Genomic DNA, 20,334 nt, shown 5'->3' with positions numbered 1-20,334 from the left:
AACAAAATTTGAACTCAACAATAAATCATCAAAGCATATCTACAATGTCACACATGCACATGTGATCAAGCTAAATAGAAAAAGAAATATCTCATGTCTGGTAGCCTTAAAATTTAATCAATGTCTGAACAGCAGTCCTAATGGTTTAAACAAACTACCATTCATTGAGGGGGGGAAAGGAAGAAGAAGAAGAAGAAGAAGAATCAAACAATCTGTAAACGTTATGCAGATCAATGTCTGAACAGCAGTCCTAATGGTTTAAACAAACTACCATTCATTAAGGGGGGGAAAAGAAGAAGAAGAACCAAACAATCTGTAAACGTTATGCAGAGAAGGCTTCAAGGAACCATTTCTAAAGGCCAGGAACAACAAAAGACATGGATTTTCACATGCAAGGACGTGATTCATGATTATTGATATTTCAACATATTGATCAAATTAGTTGTTGAAGATTACAAATAGTATGAAGCACGAGAAGTTGAAAACCACACCATCAACAGTGAATTAAATGCTTAGTGCATATGCAATATAAAAATAAAAATAAAAATCCTAGCGTAGCCTGAACTCTTCACACAGATTAACCACCATAATTGACAGGATGAGACGAGGGCATGCACCAACCAACCAAGCTACCATTGTATTTGTATCATTCAAAGCCAATGAGAAAAATATGAATGCAATGACGCATAAAGGTCATTAATGGCAACTTGAATTCAAAGGATTCCATGTGGCATCCACAAAAACACAACAGAGATATTCATAATGATGAGCCACCACAAATCATTGCCAAAGACATTGGAGAATGGAGGCAGCAGTATATTCCAAGAAGATGCCCAGTCTAAGGAAATCTGCAAGATGATACAGCTTGCTAAGCATAATGCAGAGGAGGCTGACCTGAGGGTGGAGTACCACCAGGTCGTGCATTTGGTTCAAGACCATACTGAGGCATCCGCTGAGCGCCCATGCCAGAGGGTTGCTCGTGTTGCTGAAAACCGCTTGATTTTGCATATCCTGCAAGAGATTCAGCCGACGGGCCAGGGAGAACTCCTGGAGTAGAATATGGAGCAGAGGAAGGTCCATATGTTTGGCCAGGAAATGAACTTGGTACTGAGACAAAACTAGGGCGTCCTGCTTGCATGCTTGAATCCCATGCTGGCATTTGCCCATTGTGAAGTTGTGCAGGTGCACCAGTTCCACCAAACATTGGAGCTGAAGTAACTGCCTGAGGACTTTGCCAACTAGTGGCAGTAGTTGGCAGGCCAGGAGCTTGTGTCATTGCCAGTAAACCCGAATCAGGGATTGTGTAGTCTCTGCTTCTGTCAGTATGGGCCTGAAATGCAAAGACAAAACAACTAATCAAACCAAACGGAGAAACAGTTCACTCATTAACAGAAAAAAAAGGTGTCAAGAAGCATACATTGATGGACCAACTGTTTATCTTTATCTCGATCAATAAGGACCCACTGATTTCTCCTAAAGCCGTTTATTTTTTCCCATTTTTTCATGGACATAACTTAAAAACTTGTATTTATACCTTTACATTGAGATCAGTATGACGAGAGTATGACAGATGAAGCTTACAATAGCCACCATCATAGATGCAGTGTCCCTCTAATGCTTCTTTAGCAACTGCAGCAGTTGTGATATCTGTAAGGATAAACCAATATGAGTATGAGTTTTAACAGTGTGCTCATTCAATTCAATGAGATACAGAAAACAGTCTATAAAAGCCGGACCAAGCTGGATGGTTGGACTTAGTTTAGACCAGGTCCAGTTGGATCATTAAATACCCATTTGGGAAAGAAAACCACATGAAATGTCGGTATCAACCCATCCAATTGTCATGGTCAGGTAGCTCATCTGGGTCAGACATTTATTTGGCTTTCTTTACTCATTTATGATGCCAGGCTGATATCATGGGTCAGAATCATTGGACTAGTGGGCAGTGAACCACCCCAGAAAAAAAAAAGTGAGGAGATTTGGGTCCCATTCCATTTTTAAAACATCTGTCCTAAAGTGTGTGCTTGTTTAGTTATGAAAGGTAAGAGCATGTGCATTTTCTAGTTAAAATTGATGTAATGAATAGACATCAACTCAAATAACAGAGATGTTCACTTCAATGCAAATCTCTAGCCCTACCGGGATACTGAATTAGTGCCTGCATGCCCCCATTTTTCTCAAAGATAGCAATCTTCTGTACAGTGCCAAATGCTGAGAAAACCTGAAAATTGAAGAACGAACATCAATGAACAGATTTGAATGCCTACCAAACATGTAGCCAGCAACAATTAAAAATGAAAGGAATGTTTTACCGTATGAAGAACATCCACCGTCACAGCATATTGCATATTCTCAATGGAAGCAAGAAGCACATTACTCTCAGGTTCCTTTTTCTTTCCATCAGGGCCTAAAGTAGGCTGGATAGAACTATTTATTAGAACAACATAAATGTGACAGACGAGTTGGAAATTTCTGACATATATAGCATCCTACCTGCACAGTTCCTTCAATTGCAGAAGGATTCACGGGAAGGTAAGGATTTGTGTAATCCCTGCACAATTGCGCAAAGAGTTTGTACAATACGAATTAAAATTTGCCATGAGAATGACATTAATTGTATCAGAGCATCTCATAACAGCAGAACAAGAAACTTCCAATGGAAAAAAAGATCCATGATGCAGATCCACAGGTGGACCACACGATTCAACGATCAATGAGAAGGTCATGTCATCTGTCTGTTCAATGGGCCAGGTCATCCCATGATATGTTCACTCAATTGAGGGGCCCAATCACACAGATCATATGACGGGTTCATATGGTCCACACATACGACTGACTTGATCCTAGAGACTTGTGTTCCTCTTCGACATAGGCTTAAATTTGGGTTTCTCAATTCAGTTAGTAGCCTATTAGTTAGCAGCCTTAATCACCAAGGGTCCTAGTTCTACCCTATTTAGTTACACTAGGCCATAGGATAGATATTTTCATCAATTGTTTTGCAGCCCACTTTTCGGCCACGCCAATAATACAAATTGGTCCCGTTTGAAAGCCTATTGAGCTAGCTAGCTTTTAAACAAGCCCAATAACATGTGATTTTAACATCATTTGAGTTATAGCTGATCAACAGAAGGATTGTATCACTGTGACAGGACTCCGGGTTTTTTTCAATAACATGAAGCATAATACATTAAGATAGATATTTGATAGAGAGACGGTCTATCAAGTCCAACTGATTGGACTATAAGTCACAGTCCACCCAGCAGATAACTTCCAACCTTTATGTGTGTGACATTCGACCTGTCCAGTTGGTTGGCCCTATCATGGGCATTACCCCTAGTGCAAAAATCAGCCACATCCCATGGTAAAAAATAAGGTATAAAAAAAAATCAAGGGAAGAAAATTTATCGGTCCATAATGGGCTGTTTTTATCAGAACAGGCGTTATAGCCCCGTATCGCATAATGGATCCCACAGTTCCCATTATGTAACAGCCGTTAACCGTTTTTTAATACCACGGGCCTAAACCTTCATCTTGACTGGATGAATGGATCCCACAGTATGGTTGGGCCCCACGGTGCAGGCACTCCGTCTCAACATGTTCCTGTTCTGGATCAGGCTGATTTTTGTGCTTTGGGGCTTTTGGAGGTCACACATCTTATGAATGGGTTAGATTTTGTGAACACATCACTGGGCCCCACATCTGCATGGAACCACTGCAAAAAGTATGTGCGTGCATTGACATACACATACACATACATGTATCACTCAAACTGAAAGGGAAATTTTATAGGACAGCTACAAGGCCAGCAATGCTTTATGTGACAGACTGTTGGGCAGTAAAGGAACAACATGTTCACAGGATGTGTAGCTGAAATGAGGATGTTGAGATTGATGTGGAGGAAGACGAGGAAGGATAGAATTGCAAATGAATGCATTCAAGGGAACTTAGGAATAACACCAATAGGTAATAAGATGAGGGAAGTAGACTCTTAAAAGGGCAATGGCTAACCCTAAAAGGATGTGGAAGAAGGTGGTAAAAAAAGACTTGATGACTTATACTCTACCTGAAGGTCTGGCCCTTGATAGAGCGGAATGGCAGAATAGGATTCATATAGCTGATCCCAATTAACTAGGATAAGGCTTAGATGATCATGATGATACATGTATACACATATATGCACTTATATACGTGTGTATACACACGCACACACTTAAGCACAGATATAGTTCGTTGTACACACACACACACAGAATCGGCAGGATTTAGGGATGTTTTAGTCCTTGTTAATATTTCACCAACATTGATGGCAGGGATTAAACTCAAATGTATGTTAAAAGCTTCTTATGCATTGGGAGTTTAAAAACAAAGCTTTTATGCAGAGTGAGATTCTCTTGCTTCGAGAAGTAACTCCTTGTCCTATTAGGTGTGAGTGTGTGACACTCAATACAAGCATCCTATGCTCACACAAGGTGTGATGTTTAGTATCAGGTGTGATGCCAACCTCATGAAGGTATGAATGATTAGTCTGAGTTTTTCGTGCATAAACAGTGTTATTTTATTTGTTGTGGTTCATCATCCTACATTATTTGTATTCTAAAGAAGAAATCAATAGCAAGTAGAATCAAGTACAACACATATCAAGCATTAGATTAAAGACTCAGTTTCGGATAGCAACTCGTACAAATATCGGACACACCCATACGACTCTTCCAATCCAATCTAATTGTGTGGCCCATGGTGGGTAGATCAGAATTTAAAAGACAGATTCAGTGAAGCACCCTAACCTTTGATTGATGGGAACTTGTTTTAATTCAGAGCAACTACTTCCCATTTTTACCATCCGTTGAACATCCACCAATCAGACTTTTAAGACATAAATCAGTGTTTACTTTATTTATGGGACCCAAAATTTGGACAGTTTATCTAGAGTTACATGCGTGCCATGTGTGCAAGTTCCTAGTGCATCAACCACCATACTCCGCGAAGTATCAAAGCATTTGATATACCAAAAAACTGTCATTGGCTTGCTTTATGGATAAGCATGGTGAGAATTCTAAGACAGTTCACAACGATTTCATCCGCGCGCATCTTCTTGGTATAACTCTGTCGTGGGTCCCACCATCATGTGTTGATGAAATCCATATTGAACATCACACAAGCCCTCCCTCATATGGCCAGGCATCCAAAAATCTGATCAATCCATCACTCAGATGGACCACACCCTTGATTCTCATAGAGAACACACCATGTTGTGCATATGCCATCCAATCCATTGATATGGCCTTCTACCCCAAATGATGGCATGGCACAACTAAAAAATCAGGCCATTCTGAGACTTAGGCTGGGCCCACCCACCCAACTATTCCTACTTATTGGCCCACTTTTGATTAATTGATCGTGTTGATTTTTGGGCCCATGGCCAAACGAGGGAAGGCGTGCATGACGGTCGGAGTGGATGTCATCAACACATCTCAGTGGGGCCCACAACAATCTTTTGCCCCAATTGTGGTGAAAATGTTTGCACTAGATAATCCCCCATGCGCCAGTTAGAAGTGTCTGGGACGTTGCCAGCGCCCCCATGAAGGTGGGTGGGTGGGTGGGTGGGGGTGTGTGTGTCACTGTCACACACTGTCACACACACACAAACAAAGAAAGAAAAAAGAAAAGACAATGATTGAAAACTACGACTAATCGATCGGCACGACTCGGCTTGACTAAGACAAGTCGTAACCACCAACTCTTCCCAGTTATAGACAAGTCGAACTGGGTTGGGGCCAATTCTGGTGTTTTTCCTATACATGTGGCCTGAATTGGGCCAGTTCCCAATGATGCCGGTACAACTTAAGTGATACCAAGTCGTATTGGATGATATTTTGAACACTGCAACACGGATGTCATAATTCTTATTGTAAATGCATGCCATTGAAGCACTGTGAAGCCCATAATATCAGTGCATCAGTACAGACATTATAGCAGTGCTCCTATATTGTTATTATTAGCACATCACAAATGTTAGTAGGATAGACAACGAACCTACCATATATTGTTGTACCATATATTGCTGTAATTAAGGGCTGTAATTAGGGGATATAGATGCTGTTGTTATGCTATAATTAGGGGACATAGATGTTGCTGTAATTAGGGGATATAGATGTTGCTGTTATGCTGTAATTAAGGGTTGTAATTAGGGGATATAGATGTTGCTGTAATTAGGAGATATAGATGCTGTTGTTATGCTGTAATTAAGGGCTGTAATTAGGGGATATAGGTGCTGCTGTTATGCTGTAATTAAGGGCTGTAATTAGGGAATATTGATGCTGCAATTATGATTAAGGATTGTAATTAAGGGATATAGATGCTGCTGTTATGCTGTAATTAAGGGATATATTGTAAAGTAGGAAAAATGATTTCTATATAAGAAAAGGACCACTCAATTGAGGGTCATTGAGCAAATCTGACATGGTATCAGAGCCACTCTCTGCAACCTTGTCTTTAGTCTAATTTTCGTGGTTCTAGGCGCTAGTTTTCTGGATTTTCGGGTGCGGGTTCTGGTTTGCATTTTTTTTTTGGTGCATTTCGAGAGATTCTAGTTATGGCTAACAACTCCAACTCAGAAGTCTTTCAAACTCGGTTTACTGGGAAGAATTATGCTGCCTGGGAGTTTCAGTTTCAACTTTTTGTCATGGGAAAGGAGTTGTGGGGACATGTTGATGGGAGTGATCCAGCACCTACCGATCCTACGACGTTGGTTCAATGGAAGGTGAAAGATGCTCGCGTGATGACTTAGATTCTTGGGTCTATTGATCCACTGCTTATACTAAATTTAAGGCCGCACAAGACAGCTAAATCGATGTGGGAGTACTTGAAAAAGGTCTATCATCACGATCATTCCGTCCGGCGATTTCAGTTGGAAACTGATCTTGCTGCCTATTCCCAAGGTACACTCTCTGTTCAGGAATATTTCTGTGGTTTTCAGAATCTTTGGGCTGAGTTTTCCGACATTGTGTATGCCGACGTGTTGGCCAAGTCCCTCTCTGCAGTTCAAGCAGTCCATGAAGTTAGCAAAAGAGACCAGTTTTTAATGAAACTAAAGCCAGAATTCGAGTCTATTCGCTCCAACCTGATGCACAGGGATCCTTCACCATCTCTTGACGTGTGTTTTGGAGCACTTCTTCAAGAGGAACAACGTTTTCTTACTTAATCTTCGCTTCCGCAAGAGAATGTTGTCGCATACGCTGCTCAAGGCAAAGGGAGGGTTCGAGACATGCGTAAAGTTTAGTGCTACAGTTGCAAAGATTATAGGCATATTGCTGCCCATTGTGCTAAAAAATTCTGTAGCTACTATAAACAGAAGGGGCACATCATTAAAGAATGCCCAACACGTCCTCAAAACCGACCCGTGAATGCTTATCATACTACTGCTACTGGCCACACTTCGGATGGGGTAACCAGCACTCAAAATCTCGCTCCAGTGTCATCTTCCATTGCTGCTACACCTACCCTTACGCCAGAAATGGTGCAGCAAATGATTGTATCGGCATTTTCTACTTTGGGGCTACAAGGTAAGGGTACTATATGTACTATACCCTCTCAATCTTGGCTCGTTGACTCCGCTACATCCAATCACATGACCAGTTCTCCTAATATGCTTAGCAATGTTCGTAAGTACACTGGTTCTTCTAATATTCAAGTTGCTAATGGCCATCGTTTACCGATTACTGGGGTTGGTGATATCACACCATCACTTACTAATATTTTTGTATCGCCCGGGCTTTCTACGAGTCTTATCTCGGTTGGACAATTAGTGGATGATAATTATAATGTTCAGTTTTCTCGTGATGGTTGTCATGTGCAGGATCTGGTGTCGGGGAGGACAATAGCGAAGGGGTCTAAAGTTGGGAGATTGTTTCCATTATACTTTTCCATTCCTAGTATCATTTCTTTGGCTCGTACTACTGTCTCCAATAATTGTGAAGTATGGCACAAACGTTTAGGCCATCCAAACAATGTTGTTTTATCTCATTTGCTAAATTCTGGTTCATTGGGAAAAAAGATTCTTTTTTGCCTCATGTTGTCTTTTGATTGTTCTACGTGTAAAATCGGAAAAAGTAAGATTATTCCCTTCCCTTCTTCCGGGAGTAGGGCAAAGAATTGCTTTAACCTTTTTCATAGTGATGTATAGGGCATTACTCCTGTCATTTCTTATGCTCATTATAAATATTTTGTGACATTCATAGATGACTATAGTCGGCATACTTGGGTATATTTTTTGCGCTATAAGTCTGAAGTCTTTGCTGTTTTCAAATCGTTTCTAGCATATGTTGAGAATCAATTTACCACTAGCATTAAGACTTTATGAACTGATTCTGGTGGAGAATGTCTCATGAATTTCTTGAGTTTCTTCGTCACAAAGGAATTGTTTCTCACCGCTTGTGTCCTTATACGCCTCAACAGAATGGCGTGGCTGAGCGCAAAAATCGACATTTGTTAGATGTTGCTAGGACCTTGTTACTTGCATCTTCTATTCCTCCTAAATTTTGGGTTGAAGCTTTAGCTACAGCAGTATATTTGATTAATAGGTTGCCTTCTAAAGTGCTAAATTTCGACTCTCCATACTATCATCTACATAAACAGCACCCTAGCTTTCTTGACTTACACACTTTTGGCTGTCTGTTTTGTGCATCTACCTCCGCATCAACGTCACAAACTCTCTGCGCAATCTGTGCAATGTCTTTTTGGGATATAACTTATCTCAAAAAAGATTTGTGTGCTATGATGCTTCTTCCAATAAATTTCATGTATCTCGTAATATCGTTTTCTTTGAGCATCAATATTTCTTTCCTAGTTCTATTACCATCATATCCTACAGTTTCTGTTCTTCCTCACTTTGATGATTTAATGTGCCCTCCTGATCGCTTCAAGCCTGGTTTTGTATATGAACGTCATCGACCAACTCTACCCCTTCCTGAGTCTGATCTGCCACCTAATCCCGTTTTGCATCCTCCTCGACGATCTAGCCGTACTTCTCATCAACTGGATAGGTATGGTTTCCCTCATACCTCCTTCACAGCTACCTTATCAACTATGTCGATTCCTAATTCCTACTCACAAGCTGATAAACATGAGTATTGGAGAAAGGCTATGCAGGAAGAACTTCAAGCTCTTCAAGAAAATCAGACTTGGGACATGGTCCCTTGTCCTTCTCATGTCAAGCTAATCGGGTGTAAGTGGGTTTTTTCTGTGAAACTTCGGCCTGATGGGTCTGTGGACCGTTATAAGGCTCGTTTGATTGCCCTTGGTAACCGCCAGGAGTATGGGGTTGACTATGAGGAGACGTTTGCTCCTATCGCTAAAATGACCACTATGTGTACTATTATTGCCATCGCAGCCTCTCAGGGATGGTCCCTTTGCCAGATGGATGTGAAGAACGCATTTCTTCACATTGATTTACAGGAAGATGTTTACATGACACCTCCTCCTGGCCTCTGCTCATCATCAACGTCGAATGTGTGTAAGCTAAAGCACTCTCTGTATGGTTTGAAACAGGCTCCCCGGGCTTGGTTTGATAAGTTTCGGGCTACCTTCGATTTTCTTTCATCTAAAGCCAGTATGATTCTTCTTTGTTTCTTTGTACGACTTCTGTTGGTATCGTTCTTCTTCTAGTTTATGTCGACGACATTGTCATCACTGGGACTGATTCTGCCCTCATTGATCAACTCAAGCAACATCTTCATGATTCATTCCATATGAAGGATCTTGGTCCTCTCCGGTATTTCCTCGGTTTGGAGGTTCAGTTCGATTCCTCTGGAGTTTTCCTGCATTAGCATAAATACACGAAGGCCTTGATTTCCTTGTCTGGTTGGTAGGACTCCTCTTCAATGGATACCCCTTTGGAAGTGAATGTCAAGTATCGACGTGAGGGGGATCTCCTTTCTGATCCCATGGTGTTTCGACAGTTAGTTGGTAGTCTCAATTATCTCACTATTACACGGCCTGACATCTCCTTTGCTGTCCAGCAAGTCAGTCAATTTCTGCAGTCTCCTCGCCACCTTCATCTTGCCGCAATCCGCCGAATAATTCAATATCTCCAAAGTTCCTCTCACCGTGGCTTGTTCTTCTCTACTAGTACTCCTCTTCGCCTTGTAGCTTTTAGTGATGCTGATTGGGCAAGATGTCATGATACTCGTCGGTCCAGCTGGTGTATGTTTCTTAGTGATTCACTTATCTCTTAGAAGATTAAGAAACAGAATCGTGTTTCCAAATCTTCGACTGACCGTGCCATGTTGGCAGCCTGCTCGGAGATTGTGGCTCCTTGGCTTACTTGATGAAATAGGTTTTCCTCAGTCTACTCCCACTCCTCTTCATGCTGATAATACGAGTGCTATTCAGATCGCTACCAATCCCGTCTATCACGAGCGTACCAAACATATTGAGGTGGACTGCCATTCTATTCGGGAAGTTGTTGATACCCGGGTTATCTCTCTTCCACATGTCTCAAGCGACCTTCAGATAGCAGACGTTTTCACCAAAGCTATGACACGACTACGTCATCAATTTCTTGTTGGCAAATTGATGCTTCATGATTGACCAGCATCAATTTGAGGGGGGATGTTAGTAGAATAGACAACAAACCTACCATATTGCTGTAATTAAGAGCTATAATTAGGGGATATAGATGCTGTTGTTATGCTGTAATTAAGCGTTGTAATTAGGGGATATAGATGTTGTAATTAGGGGACAGAGATGTTGCTGTAATTAGGAGATATTATGCTGTAATTAGAGGATATAGATGTTGTTGTTATGCTGTAATTAAGGGCTGTAATTAGGGGATATAGATGCTGTAATTAAGGGATATAGATGCTGCTGTAATTAGGGGATATAAATGCTACTATTGTGCTGTAATTAAGGGCTGTAATTAGGAGATATAGATGCTGCTGTTATGCTGTAATTAAGAGCTGTAATTAGGGGATATAGATGCTGCTGTTATAATTAAGGGCTGTAATTAGGGGATATAGATGCTGCTGTTATGCTGTAATTAAGGGATATACTGTAAGTAGGGAAAATGATTTCTATACAAGAAAAGGACCACTCAATTGAGGGTCATCGAGCAAATCTGACAACAAAAATGTGATATGGATGGATAAAGGTTATATGAAGATCAGAACACCAGATTAAAAGATATATAAGAAATCTCTCAAATTGCAGCGTAAAAGAGTCTACCCAGAGCGTTTTACAGAATGGTCCACCATGGAAGAATAATAAAATAAAATAGCAGAAACACTCCCACAAGATTAATGTTAAATCGCAAACATGAGTTATGAATAGATCAATGTATACATAGAATTAAAATTTTGAACAACACAATATAAGTATAGGGATTCAAAAACCTTTCTACTTGCAGTGGAAAAGGGTTAACCATAGCTATTGACATTAAAAAAACAGCAGCATTCCAAAATATAGAAGCTTTTATCATCTATAAATATTGACACCTTTAGACAGCAACTATCAACAGCATTTCCTACTGCAGATGACAACTATTGATTTCAACTCTATTCCAGCTACAATTAAGCATGGCAAGCTACATGCGCAGGGTAATGCAGGGGCATTTTCACACCGGCCTCGAGTAGGGTGGCCTGTGGGATGTAGGGGCACACTCGGGGTGGGCGGCCCATGTGAGGTGGGTAGCTCGTGTGATGTGGAACCCATGTGATGTGGGGCCCATGAGAGGGGTTCGACCAAGGACCTAACCCAGGGTTGTGGGGGGCCTAGGCTATGTTAGTTGTCCTGCATCAAAGTGGTATCAGAGCGGGATGTCTTATGTTCAAGACTTCTCACCAATGCAGGGGCATTTTCACATCGAGCTTGAGTGGGGTGGCTTGTGAGATGGAGAGGCACACTCAGGGTGGGCAGCCCGTGTGAGGCGGAACCCACCCGTGTGATGTGGGGCCCACGAAGGGGGTTCGGCTGAGGACCTAACACATAAGATGTACGGCCTGGGCTATAAGATAAAAGGGATTGATTTGCCAAGCTCTATCAATTTGAGCTTTTAGAGCAAGTGGTTAGTTGTCCTGCATCACATGGCCAATACGAGCGGCGGCACAAGTTTTTCCAAAAGAGTTGTCTGGTCCTCAAAACCATGTTGTTGTTAGAAAACAACAGAAGTACATAGATGGGAATGAGAACTCTAGGCTGCTTGAGTGGATTGCTAATAGTTGTAGCCCAATGCTAATGCTTAGATCATCATTCAACCATTTCCACTTCTCGGAAAATTTTCTATGCCGTAGGTGTTAGGTTCACCAAGGGCAACTCTATGTAGGCCTATGTTACATAGATACAGGAAGGATTGGTTGAGATTGTGAACGATCGAGTATTACAACCCTACAAGCATCAAAATATAACCCCACAAAAAATAAATAAAATAAAAAACTCAGGGCATGGATGCAGCAAGAATACGATGCAGCGTTGTTCGGGGACTTGTTGCAAATTTAATCCAAGAGTACGATGTGTTTGTAATATCAACAGAAATAACATCACGGGCCGTCCAATAAAATGTGATATCATGTGCCCGCCTATAACCCCCATGTTCAGTAGCCACTCATTGGCACGTTCCTGACTCTAGACAGACCAAGTGTGGCGCATGGTTAGAGTTGCATGGCAGGACCAATGCAACAACAAGACCAAAGCTAGCAGTTGGAGCACATGCTCAAACAAGTGAGAAAACAGTCAAATGGGATTAAAGGAGCACAGTTATGGTAGTTATTGCAAGGTTGAGGACCTCAGACACATAGCAGCAGTTACAACTGGCCATAAATGCTTGTAACCATATTCATTTGTTTTTATGACCCCATTGGCATTGTAGAGAAGCCATAGGCCAGTGTACTGTGTATGTACTATTTCCTTGGTGAAAATAATAAGGCCGTTTTGGTGCTATAGAACTCTTAAGTCCCTGTGTGCGATTGATTGAGGTTCCTTTGTTCCCTTAGGCTCTATTCATTTTAATTCAGTGGTACTAAGGACTGACCTTTGGGCTGCATGCGTTGGCTATCATTCTCAGAATAGCCCCATGATATCATGTATGGTAGAGTTCACGATTTGAATAGTTTAGATTATAGTATATACGAGCCCACATGTATGATGCAATTGTAGGTGCATGAATAGGTATGTGCTACCAATGTATCAAGTAAATCCTTTTCATAAAAGGGGCTTACTCCTCCAACATGGGATCTACGGCACTCCTCCAAACGAAGTGGCATAACATCGGATGCTACTGAGCCATATTTTATCTGTACCCAGTTCGTATAATGTTGATAAATGTACTGTGGGTATTTTTGGAGGATCCAGGTATCAAAATCATGCACAAGAACCACTTCCTTCTATAAACTTAAGTAGGAGTATGCGTAATTAGTTGATTCAAGGTCATATCATTAGCAAGTTATTCCATGACAGTAACGGTGATTGTAATGACCACCGTCGTTACCATTACAATATGGACTGTAGCAACCATTTTACAGCCTTCTGGGGGGGAAATCTGTTTAGGTCCCATCATGGGACCGTTACAGGCCATTTTTTCTGTAACAACGGTGCTGCCATGTCAGCCACGTAACGCATAATGGTTACCACCGTTAACACGGAAGTCACCACCATTGCTGTTACGTAACCGTTTTGGCATACCTTGGTCATTAGTAAGCCTTCATTTCTGGGATCGTCTTTAGTGGACCATTATTTTTATGTCCGATGTATCTTTTTCATGTTCAAAATAATCACAAGTTCCCATATCTTTTGTTTCTTGAAATCACCACTTGATTCTATGTGCATTTAATGCACTGAAGGACCAATACCCAATAATTGTAGTTTCCTTCTTTGAAAACTTCTAATATCACATCAATTTCAGGATACATACATATATAATTATACATCCAATATATAGACAATTTATTCAACACAATTTGTGATGTAGGGTGTATAAATCTGATATCATGGTAGGAAAAGTTTTCAACTTTTCATACTCCTAACAAGTTAAATTTCAGGCACCAAGAAATGATAAAATCACAGGTGTCAAGACAAAGATGGCTATTATTGCTGAGTACTAAGAATAGGAGCTCTGAAAAGTACTGCTACAGTGAGTGCCAAATTAAAGCAAATAACTGAATAAAACATTTGGATAGCAGGATTCAATAATCCCAGATAACAAAATGCACATGACAATTGGCAGCCCTTCAATTGTAAAAATCTGTGACGTACAAAATTATATGAGAGTGATCGATTCAAGAATGGGCATTATCTAATACTAACGAAAGAAACACAAATGAAATGGCTCCAAAAGCTTGTTGATACCTGCTACGATGTGATTGAAACTTGATATTCAAATCAGTGTGCGCAGAGAACGAAATACGTAAGTGGCATGTGCTAACATGCTCTGGAAGCAAGTACCTGGCATTTTCCAAATTTAAGAGTCAAGCAACTTCCAAATTTGGAATCAGAAGCATCCTAAATTTAAATTTCCACAGAAAGAAAAACTGCTTACCTAGGAATACTTCTTCCATCCAATGCATCTCGTGCTGCCGAGGCAGTCACCGAATCACTGAACTGGATTAATGCCTGTAGAAATATGTTTCCCACAGGAAATGAATATACCACAGAGAGTGAAGCCCCTACACAAGCTATTGTGCAGATTCTGGAAACAAAAAGATTTTGAATGCAACAATAAATGCATACCTGAAAACCAGCAGCTTTCTCAAAGGTAGCAATTTTGTGTACGAACCCAAAGGCGGAGAACACCTGAAACATAATGTGAATTAGATATTTGCACCCCAGTTAAGAATGAAATACGTCATCAGGGAGCATTGCAGATGCTGACATAATGACTGCCAAGAGACGGTACCAATAAATCTCATTTAAGTGCAGAAAGGCACCTGTAGGTAAAAGCGTGGCATTCATATAAACACCGGAGGATTGATATGTGGTGCGAGATAAGAGTTAAAAAAGGAAATGATGCATATGATCTTCTTTACACACTGTCTCCAAGCAAAACAGATTTTTATTGTCATCCAAGCAAAAACAGATTCAATGAGAAAAACATCACATACATGATGTGACAGAATCTAACAAGCAAAGCTAGACACAAATTTCTTGATAATATTAATAATACTCTGGGAAATATCCAACAGAAAGCTACAGAAGGGTGCACAAGCCCCTATTGATTGAAGCAACAACCATTGAAATCAACAACAAAAGAAAAGACCTATTTAAGCAAACAAAAGGTTATGGAGTTTAACCTCAAAAATACAGCTTCCATACAGGTTGGAGCATCCTACAACTTGAATTGAGCATGACGCATCAAGAACAGTTAGAAGAAATACCATTAATGTAATACTATGTGCACATGGATTAGAACGGAACGTTCAAAAGAGAGAGATAGGCAAAACAAACGTGATATGTCTCCCAATGCAGTAGGCTGACAATGAGGATTTCGCTGTGTTAACATGGACCTGCTGATCCATGCAGAGTATGTCAACCAGAAGTCAAGGTATTGCGTAAAACCATTTGTATCCTACAAAGCTTATGTAGACCAAAGAAACACCCATATAGCCCATTTTTTCCTACATCGTGTCAACCAGGCAAAAGGTAACTTTTAAATCTGGTATTTATATGATATGAATAGCCACGAAGGTGTAAAGAACAATTATCAATAAGAACTCACCAAGTGAATAACATCTATGCTGACATCGCCGGCCTCAACACCTTCAATGGTCACAAGCAAGACATTCCCAGCAACATCACCGGTGCTTTTATTGTTCACAATTTCTTGTCTATTAGAATATTGAATGTATACGGTTTTACCACGGACCTGTGCAGGTTCTGATGAAGAGGCGTAATATGAAACCATAGAAATAGCCTGATTAAGGTCCACCTGTAATAGCAGAAAATATATTCAGTAAGAATAGATTCTGAGTGCAATTTAATGCATCTTAATCAACAAAATATGAAATTACTTATCATCAGAATAGCATAAATCTACATTCCTAAAAATAAAGGGAAACTATGTCAGCATCAATACGAGAATGAATCATACAGACGGATATTTTCACAGCATGTATTTAGAGTTGACCCAAAATTCTTACCATAAATCATCTAAGAATCTAAGATGGAGAAATATGGTTATTCCAAATGTGTGCATCCTTTGCCCTCATAAATCAGGAATCAATCGAACATATCCTCAATTCCTCATACATTGTGAGTACACCAGTGACATGTGGAGTAGGTTCTTGGGACTCTTTTGAACAGATTGGGTGATGATGATATGCAGGATTCAGGACTCCTTCCAAACATGGCAAAGGGTCATCATCATCATCATCATCTAAGCCTTATCTCAACTAATTGGGGTTGGTTACATGAATCCTATTATGCCATTCCACTCTATCAAGGGGCATGGTAAGGGGTGTGCAATGGAAAAAGAAGAGGGTTGATTTAGAAACTAACCATTTTGGCAGCATTGTGTCTATAAACAAAATAATAGATCGTTTTGTAACAAATAAAAAAAGAAGGTTATATTCCAAATGGCTAGTAATAGTAGGGTATAGGTTCTCAATGCCTTTCACAGCTCAAGCAGGGATCGAAATGATCATGTGGGTGGTGGAGGCCTAGGCTTTGTATTGTCTCAAGATGATCTCTCACAATCCTAGTTGTTTATTTCAGCCCTCTGAGTCTTTTCTTTTGCTTTTAATAAAATTTCACTTGCTACTTTTCACGTTTCAGGAACATTAGGGATTTAATCAGATCGACAAATTCCACAAAAAATAATACTTGAAAAAACTCTTGTACCTATTGTAAATATTTTCAAGTGACAACCACTAGTTTATTAAAAACTGAAACAAGAAACACGAAGTGCAAAGGGAACTGCTAGATGACAATGACCTGAGTGACCATCTTATCACTCACACAAGCATGAAATGCGACTATGCAGCACCCCCAAGTGCCAAAAGGCAACCAAGAAAACAAAAACAGACAAGATGCAATGCCAACAGAAACTTCCAAACATACCACCCGCGACTAACCAAGCGTTCCTACCACTGCCCTTGTAGAACTCCAACCCCATAAAGATTCTACAGCGATATCCAGGAATTCCAGTCCCACCTTTGGTCCAATCAACTAAGGAAGCAACGGTTATTCTTTTAATGGGCTCAAAAGGAGTAACCTTTTTCTCAAATATCCTACCATTTCCTTGCTTCCCTGCTACCACATGATTGGATAGGGCCATAGGGGAGAATTTTCCACAAGATTCAGGAGAGAAGGGCCACTTAGACCATCCCATAGTCAGGAATTCTGTAACTCACCAAATTGAATTGACTGTCCTACACTAGAGACATGCCATAAATCAATTTCCTTAAAAGCCATAGGAAAAAAAAAAAGAAGTCAAGTGAATACTTAAAAACACAATAACATCATTATTATTACTATCATTAAGTTTGCACTACAACTTAATGTGATAAGATTAACAAAAACTGAACCAGAAAATAAATACGAAAAAACTTAATCTCAGACTATTCAAGTACAGAAGGGGAAAAGAAGAAGAATGAAACTTCAAAGGTAAGCAGATGAAGCATTAGATCAAGTTTTGAATCCATGACCCTAGGACCCTAGGTTGAATTTCAAGTCTCGAGGTGCTCTGAGGAAGAGAAGAAGGTGGGATACTTTTCCACCCCAATCACTGGGATATTGATTCATGGCAACACGAAAAAGACAGAATAACCATATCCTGCTTAATATGGTTCCGGATTTCCACCTAGACTGTCAGTTATCCGCTCTAGCAGCAAGTTGGGATACATGAAAACTCATCCTAAGACTTGTAAAGAGCCAGTGCAATCACAATCAAAGAGCCTAGCACAATCCATAAAATTAACATTGCAATTACTGGTCTGTAAATAGCTGGTGAGCAATTGAAAACTGCAGCAACGACCCGCATGCAAGTGAAAGAAATACCAGCGATTAGAGGACAGGATCTTCAAATTTGGGATATTTTCGGAGCATGATACATATAGGGGTCACATCAGACCAGTACTTTGGTTCAGTGAATCATGGTCAGCACTGGTACCATCCGAAACACTTGAGGTACCACGCATATCCTCATGCAAGGATCGTATAAATGCGAACGCCCTGATAACACTAATTATGCTAAATTGCCTCCCAGATCCTTCTAAACATGGAATCCTCAAAAACCCCAAAAATTTAGGGCTCGTGCAATTAGTTTCACTGAAATCAGAATTCTTGCATCCCGAAACAGAAATAGGGACTAAGTCGATGAGCTCCAATTAAAGAAAGTAGACCTAATTATTAAAGGGGGGAAAAGGGGATGAATACTCACGAATTCAACGAAAGCCTGATTGCGGTTGGCACCAACGTTGCATTTGGTGTTGACGATCTTGCCGAAAGGCTTGCAGAGCTCGACGAGCTCCTCTTCAGTGCACTCCCATGGAAGATTGCGAAGGTGCAGCACCTTCGATGGGGTCTGCGTGTAACGGAACTGGGGCTGGCTCGAAGAAGACGACATCGTCTAGGATTATAAAAATCTATCTGCAATCTCCGCTTATTAGAAGGAGAGAAACTAGGGTTTGAAAAGGGAGGAATGGCTAGGGTTTCGACCGACCTGGGGAAAAGAGACGGCTCTCGGTTCGAGTTTCCGTATCGATGACTTGGATGTGATTTTATAGTAAGTTACCTCCGATTCCGCGATTTCTCTGATACATGCGGCGCTGGATTAGCGATTAACCATCCATCCTCTCCATCAGGCGTACACCCTATGTATGGGTGGGGCCCAAAAATCAGGCACTCGGGTGGGCTACACCATATGAAACGGTTGAGATTAAATCGTCCATTTTGTGTGTGGGCTCTTAACAGCATGCGTGTACCATCCAATCCACTCATCTGATGCGCCGCACCACGATGAATGGATTCCCTGAAAATCAATAAAATCCAAGACTTATGTGTACCACACCAAATGAATTTAAAAGTTTTAGGCATAATTTTACTGTCTTCACAATTATGTGGCCACTCTTTTAAGTTTTTGTATTAAACAGGTTTTTAAGATTAATGGTGAAGATACGGTGGCTATGAACAAGTTGATTTTGATGGATGTCTTTGCTACGTGGTTATGGCTTTAGCCTAGGTAAGTGTTTTTGTTTTTTTTTGTTTTTTTTATTTTTTATTAAATATTGGCAACAAGTAAGTTATTTTTTAAAAAACAATATTAATTTCGAAGTCACCAAGTAATTTATTAGTTTAAACTTATAACCAAAATTTTAAAAAAAAAATTTTTAAAAAAAACGTCTTTTTAATTTTAATTTGTTAACAAAATAGGCTTATTGTTTGCCTTAATTAAAAAATAGACAAGCTTTAAACAAAAACAAAAACAAAACCTATAACACTGCTGGACATTTTTACGAACGAAAATGCCCTTGCTTCTCATTTTTCTTCTTTTCCTTCTTCTTTCTTTTCTTTTAAAAAGAAAAAAGAAAAAAAGAAAATTGAATCTCAAATAACTTTTTATATTTCCTTTTCTTTTTTCTCATTCTTATTCTTTTTTGTTTTTTTTTTTTTTTTTTGAAAATGCACCTATCTTAGTTCTTTTTCTTTTATTCTTTTTTTTCCTTTTTTTTTTTAAGAAGGCGAGTTAATAAATAAAAAATATACATTCAATATCTTTTTTTTCTTCTTTAGAAAATAAAAAAATGAAAATAATAATATCAAATAAATAAAACAGCCTATCTTCTTTTTTCCTCTTCTCTTTTTTCTTTTTTTTTTTCTGAAAAAAGATAAATAAAAAAATAACAAATAAGCAGAAAAAACATTCTATTTTGTTAATAAACCATTCTGAATTTTTTTGTATTTTAGTTTTTTTTCTTATTTTCTCACTTTCTCATCTCTCCACGTAAAGGATGGTCCACAACAAATGTAGCCCCATATGATAGATGGTCCATATCAAAGGTAGGGCCCAAATAATGGATTATCCCCACCAAGGTGGGCCCCCCACATGATGGATGACCCATGTCAAGGTGGGCACATAATGGACAGTCCACATCAAAGGTCAACCTTAATTATGAATGGTTTAAATCTAAGGCAGACCCCTCTGAGGGACAACTCACTTTGAAGGTAGGGTCCACATGATAGATGATCGACATCAAAGGTGGTCTCCACATGATGAGCAATGGACATTAAAGGTGGGCTTCACATGATAGACGATGCATATTAAGGTGGGTCACATATAATGGATGGTCCACATCAAATGTTAGACCCTAATGATGAATGCCCCACATCCAAGGTGGATGGTCAGTTAATTTC

At 39.9% G+C, this 20,334-nt stretch overlaps 1 protein-coding gene across 9 annotated transcripts; it reads right to left on the bottom strand.

The window, feature by feature from the left end:
* Positions 1-612: 612 nt before the first annotated feature.
* Positions 613-18,695, bottom strand: LOC131242049 (polypyrimidine tract-binding protein homolog 1). 9 transcript variants are annotated; one of them, XM_058240411.1, is made up of 11 exons: positions 15,701-15,854; positions 15,430-15,491; positions 15,276-15,316; positions 14,716-14,778; positions 14,525-14,598; positions 14,335-14,430; positions 2,494-2,551; positions 2,313-2,417; positions 2,140-2,221; positions 1,535-1,647; positions 613-1,330 (listed from the first exon to the last, which is right to left on the bottom strand). In XM_058240411.1, exons 1-11 carry the CDS (start codon positions 15,712-15,714, stop codon positions 869-871), a joined length of 1,170 nt encoding a protein of 389 aa, XP_058096394.1. In that variant the 5' UTR covers positions 15,715-15,854; the 3' UTR covers positions 613-868. The 9 variants fall into 9 exon arrangements, 8 of the variants coding, with proteins under 8 accessions (XP_058096394.1, XP_058096395.1, XP_058096396.1 ...); XM_058240412.1 differs by having other exon boundaries at positions 15,430-15,488; XM_058240413.1 differs by having other exon boundaries at positions 15,430-15,599; positions 15,701-15,818.
* Between the last annotated feature and the right edge of the window lie 1,639 nt (positions 18,696-20,334).

The sequence above is a fragment of the Magnolia sinica genome, chromosome 4 (genome assembly GCF_029962835.1).
Source record: "Magnolia sinica isolate HGM2019 chromosome 4, MsV1, whole genome shotgun sequence".
Lineage (NCBI taxonomy): Eukaryota > Viridiplantae > Streptophyta > Magnoliopsida > Magnoliales > Magnoliaceae > Magnolia > Magnolia sinica.
Note: the sequence above shows the minus strand (reverse complement) of the source record. Positions and strands in the feature narration are given on the sequence as shown.